Source organism: Mirounga leonina, unplaced genomic scaffold, assembly GCF_011800145.1.
Source record: "Mirounga leonina isolate KUSES-001 unplaced genomic scaffold, KU_Mleo_1.0 Mir_104, whole genome shotgun sequence".
Lineage (NCBI taxonomy): Eukaryota > Metazoa > Chordata > Mammalia > Carnivora > Phocidae > Mirounga > Mirounga leonina.
Window position 1 is genome coordinate 13,097,551 of NW_023270231.1, and position 5,659 is coordinate 13,103,209.

General features: G+C 50.8%; 1 protein-coding gene across 1 annotated transcript; it reads left to right on the forward strand.

Annotated features, from left to right (window-relative positions):
* Positions 1 to 1,357: 1,357 nt before the first annotated feature.
* On the forward strand, positions 1,358 to 2,871 carry FBLL1 (fibrillarin like 1). Its single transcript, XM_035012459.1, has one exon. It carries the CDS (start codon positions 1,358 to 1,360, stop codon positions 2,348 to 2,350), a length of 993 nt encoding a protein of 330 aa, XP_034868350.1. The 3' UTR covers positions 2,351 to 2,871.
* Positions 2,872 to 5,659: the final 2,788 nt, after the last annotated feature.

Below are 5,659 nucleotides of genomic sequence, written 5' to 3' on the forward strand. Positions count from 1 at the left end.
CCCCCCCCCCCCCCCCCCCCCCCCCCCCCCCCCCCCCCCGGCTTGTGCACTCGCTCGCATGCTCTCTCAAACAATTTTTTTTTAAGGGGAGGCACTATACTTTGGCAATCTCTGGCTTGGAATTTTCCTCTTTCTGACTTCTTACATCCAGTTCATCAGAAAGCCCTGTGACTTCTATCTTCTAAATATTTCCCTTGGATTGGTTGGTCTACTTCATCTCACCTCTGCCACTTCTCTGACAATGATCATTATCACTACCATTGTCACAACTCCTGTTCTAGCAGTTCTAATTATCATCATTGGTGGGACTCCTGGGTGGCTGAGTCAGTTAAGCGTCTGCCTTCGGCTCAGATCCTGATCCCAGGGTCCTGGGATCGAGCCCCACATCGGGCTCCCTGCTCGGCCGGGAGTCTGCTTCTCCCTCTCCCACTCCCCCTGCTTGTGTTCCCTCTCTCGCTGTGTCTCTCTCTGTCAAATAAATAAATAAAATCTTAAGAAAAAAAAAAATATGTGTACCAATTTGCATTCTCATCAACATTGTATAAGGGTGCAGGAGCCACTCTTGCATGAGTAGCAAAAGTTCCAAGAGGCAATACATTTACTTAAAAATTGGTGCATTTTATTGTGTGTAAACTATACCTCAACAAAAGACCAAAGGAAATACATTAAAAAAAAACAAAAAACAAAAAAACCTAACACAGTAATTATCATGCGCCATGGCTGGGATAAGTGTATGTAGCACTTTAAAACAAACTTCTGAGGTAGGTTCTGTTTTACAGATGGGATGTTGAAACTCAGTTCAAAAAACTTGCCCAAGTTGAAACAAGAATTTCAGAGAGGGTCAGGTAACTTCCTAAGACCACACAGCGAGCAAGCGGCACGGCAAGGACTAAAGCCGTTGCTCTCATCCTCATCTGCAGCGGAGACGCTTCCTTCTCCGCGCCCCAGGAGAAGTGCAAAGGGTCCCTAAGAAAGCAGGAGGGGAGGAAGGGGAAGAGTTAAAAGGAAGCAGGTTGCGTCCGCTCGCGGCTTAGAAGAGGGGCTTCCGGAGCTGCAGGGTCCCGAAGCGGGTATGATGTAATCACGCCGCTCTCTGCGTCAAAGGGCGGCTCCAGGGCTGCGGGCACTGCGGTAAAGCTCTTCCCGACCGCCGCACACCTTGTCCCGGTCTCCTGCTGTGGCTGGCCAGGCCAGCAGCGTCCGCTGTCGCCACTGTTCCACGCCAGGACTGCCCTCCAGAACCACCTGTGACTCCTGACAACTCCAAGCCACTAGTAACCCCTGACAGCCGCCACCAGTTATCTGCGACACCTTTACAATCACCGCTCGCCACCCACCCGGGTGCCCAGGGCGCGCCATGAAGTCTGCCTCAAGCTCTCGCGGGGGTGGGTCGGGTGGCCGCGGGGGTGGCAGCTGGGGCGGCGGGGGGGGCGGGGGGCGGGGGGGCGCAGGCCAGGGGGGGGGGGGCGGAGGCGGCCCCGGGGGCAAGGGCGGCTTGGGGGCGCGGGCGCGGGGCTGCGGCGGCGGCGGGGGCGGGGGGGGGGGGGGGGGGGACAGTAGGGACCGTGGTGGCAGCGGGCAGCGGCGCGGCGGTGTGGGCAAAAACAAAAACCGCCGCAGGAAGGGCGCCAATGCTGTGTCGGTGGAGCCACACAGGCATGAGGGTGTCTTCATCTACCGTGGAGCGGAAGACGCGCTGGTAACGCTCAATATGGTGCCAGGCCACTCGGTGTATGGCGAGCGGCGGGTCACTGTGACCGAGGGCGGTGTGAAACAAGAGTACCGCACATGGAACCCCTTCCGCTCCAAGCTGGCAGCGGCCATCCTGGGCGGGGTCGACCAGATCCACATCAAGCCCAAGTCCAAAGTGCTGTACCTGGGCGCTGCCTCAGGGACCACTGTCTCTCATGTCTCCGACATCATCGGCCCGGACGGCCTGGTCTACGCAGTTGAGTTCTCCCACCGCGCTGGCCGTGATCTGGTTAACGTGGCCAAGAAGCGAACCAACATCATCCCGGTTCTCGAAGATGCCCGGCACCCGCTCAAGTACCGCATGCTTATAGGGATGGTGGATGTGATCTTTGCCGATGTGGCCCAGCCTGACCAGTCCCGGATAGTAGCTCTGAATGCCCACACCTTCCTGCGCAACGGGGGCCACTTTCTCATTTCCATCAAGGCCAACTGCATCGACTCCACTGCATCTGCTGAGGCAGTGTTTGCTTCTGAGGTGAGGAAGTTGCAGCAGGAGAACTTAAAGCCTCAAGAGCAACTGACCCTGGAGCCCTACGAGCGGGACCACGCTGTGGTCGTGGGGGTCTACCGGCCCCTTCCCAAGAGCGGCGGCAAGTAGCACCCAGCAAGGGCTGTCCCTGGGCTCTCCCCAATCTGTGCTGTGTTCAGTATAACTGTGTATGTTTTCTTTGTGTGTTGTTTTTCTTTTGTCTATTAAATGGCATAAAGAAACAGTACCCAGGTGTATCCGTGAGGCCAGTTTTCCTGCAATAACAGTCAATCCCTAAATCTCCAAATCTTCAAATCCCTAAAAGAGCTAAAACAGCTGGTGATAGGAACCCATCAAGGAACAGCATGGGAGTTGTGCTTACTCTAATGACTTAGGGCCCTAATGTCCCAGGGCTCCTCCTCACACAAGCTTTCTCATCACAGGGGCAGGGGGAAGAGAGCTGGGGCATTGCTAATGAGCCTGAAAAGTCCCCCTTGGAATTGAGGGAGCACTTGGGTTTACATTGGCTAAGTCACATAACCGAGCCTGACTCCAGGGAGTGGCACTGGGTATTGATGGACAATAGTGTAGTGTAACACAGCCCATCTGTCTGACTCTAAGCCCGAGTTCTGGTAAAATATATATTTAATACTTTATTCTTCATCTAAGCCCTTTTGCATCCCCTAGTACTTATTCACCACACCCGCTGGAATGGCTTTGTTAACCATTTACCTTTTATATGCAAAGCAACAGGGCTTCTGAAGGTAAACTGGTTGCCCAAGTTTGCATAACCAGTTAGGAGACAGAATTTAAATTCCCAATCTTTTGGGCTCTAAATCCACAGCTATTTCCTCTACACCAGTGGAATCATACTTCTCCCCCGCATGGCCCACATTGGACAGACTGCAAGTCCCCACGTGTGGACACACACAAAACAGAGTTCTGTGGTTTCATTGTGTTCTTTCTTTCACCTCCCTGTGCTGCCCTTAGATTTCAAAATAACAAAATAAGGCAGGGGGGTAGGATGCGGGTGTACTTTGCAACATGTCCCCACTGCCAGGCATAACATACCCAAGATGGTATCACCAAGTGTCTGAGAAACAACCAGAAAAATGACTTCAGAAAGTATCTGTTTCTGAAGGGCATTTCCTGCAGACCCTGAGTTGCTGGACTCATTACATTCAATTCTGACTCTCTAAACCAGCCCAAAGGGAGTGGGAGAGTAAGCAATCCCAGGGGAGCTGGGAATGTTCCAAAACCAGGCCTTTAAGAAGACGTTTATTCATTCACTCACACATTAAAAAAAAAAAAAAAATCCCCATTGCCAACGTCATTGATATTGAGTCTGGGGATGATTCCTCCCTAATGCATTATTTGGAGAATGGTTCTGCCTTCCTAAAGATGTGCTGGGGTAGACATTGCAGTTAGTCTGCATTTTCTGAGAGGATATTTCCTGAACAAAATACAATAAATCAGATTTTTAAAAAGGCATCTATCCCTCCATCCTCCCCTCACTCCCCACCACACCACACAAACGCTATATGCAAGGTGAGAACTACCGTTCAGGTTTGTTGGCCAGATGGACTCAGGAAGAATAGGGTGAATGGAATAAATGCCTATAAAAACCCAAACCAGTCATTTCCAAAAAGAATGTGAAATCTTCATTACAATCCTGCAAAGCAAGGTTCATTATTTCCATTTAACAGATGAGAAAACTGCAGTTCAGAAAGATGTTATAACTTGCTTATGATCCTCCAGTAGGGTTCACAGCCAGAAATCAAACCCACAGGAATCTGACTTCAAAATCTGTGGCCCTTCCATGGAGATCTATACTGGCTCCTTTGCTTTGAAAACCCTCTCTTCAATCCTAGGCTTATTAACTTGATGCTGGGATGAATCCCTGAGGCTGGGGATGGACTCCCAGGAAACTTCCAGAATGTGACAGGATCCAGCCCTTCTCAGAGTCAGCTCAGCCTCAAAAAGGAGCACTTGGTTCTTTACAGGGAAAACTCCATCTCCTTCCTTGGCATGAGAACTCCCACATATGCCCACAGGGACAATTTATAGTCCATGTCTGAAGCTGCTTGAAGTGGGAACATTAATGGAGAAATGATGCAAAACAACCTCCTAAAGAGTATCTTTGAGTAGTAGATGGGTTCCTGGGCCAATGGAACAACACGGTAAGTACCAAAAGAAATATGGGAATAAGACTGAGGGAATAAAGGAAGGAAGCTGGAACCTGATTGGAGAATAAAGGCAGGGAAAAGCATGGGACTGTAACCAGTGGGCAGCGAGGCCCAGGAACTAAGCCGTAGTGACCCGGGGCACCTGACATGCTCAGAGCCAAGAATGCTTGGGTTCCTAGAAGGTATTACATTGTGATTTCTAGGTGTCTTAGGCTGCTTGGGCCATCATCACAAAATACCACAGTCTGGGTTGCTTAAGCAATAGATATTTTCTCACAGTTCTGGTGGCTGGAAGGAAGTCCAAGATCAAGGTGCCAGCAGGATTGGTTTCTGGTGAAGCCTCTCTCCTTTGCTTGTTGATGGCTGCCTTCTCCCTGTGTCCTTACATGGCCTTTTCCTCTTTGTGTTTGGTGGGGGTGGAGGCGATAGAGAGAGCTAGCTTTGGTATCTCTTCCTCTTCTTATAGGACACCAGTCCTATCAAATTAGGGCCTCACCTTTATGACCTCATTTAACTTTAACTATCTCTTAAAGGCCCCATCTCTAAATACAGTCACACTGAGGGTTAGGGCTTCAACACTTGACTTTGGGGGGGAACAGGTTCAGCCTGTAACACTAGGGTGGGACAGGAAACTTCAGCTAAAATGCCTGTCTTACTGGCTTGTGAGAACTGACTGAGGAAACCAACGTGCAATGTGAAATACCTCTACTGAGCTCTGTGTACTGTTTTTCCCTCCCATTTTTCCTCTCATTGTCCATACAAGATGACAAGGTAGCTGAGAATTCAGGAGTAGCATAAAGGCCTGGGGTTACGCTGGAGTTGGGGTAACTTAGCAGGGCTTTCAGAGGGGCCTGATGTTCAAGCTGAAAGGTGGATGGAAGTTGCTGCTGAGTTTCAGAGAATCAGCAGCCTGACAAGAGCCACAGTGGAGCCTGGCCCAAGCGTCAGTGTGTGACCAGCTGTAGGCACCTCTGCAGCAGGTGCAGGGAGGTAAGAGGCTGAAACTCAAAAATCAGGAGTGGTGAATCTGTGCCAGAGCAAGTCAGCAGAAGCGGGGGTGGGGAGGGGCGGTGGAGAACACACAGATCCAATCTCACCTACCCTCACCATCACTGTAATGTCTGTTAGCCTCCTCCTGCCCAGAGGCCTCTAGGGATGCAGGGAGAAGACTAGGGAGGGAGAAGACCCAAGACAATGGACCTTTATCCAAAAGGGACTGGTTTAAACTGGAAGAAATTGGCAGTCTCCTTCC

Excerpts from the sequence above, each read along its gene's own strand:
- FBLL1 (XM_035012459.1), top strand. The coding sequence starts at position 1,358 with ATGAAGTCTGCCTCAAGCTCTCGCGGGGGTGGGTCGGGTGGCCGCGGG.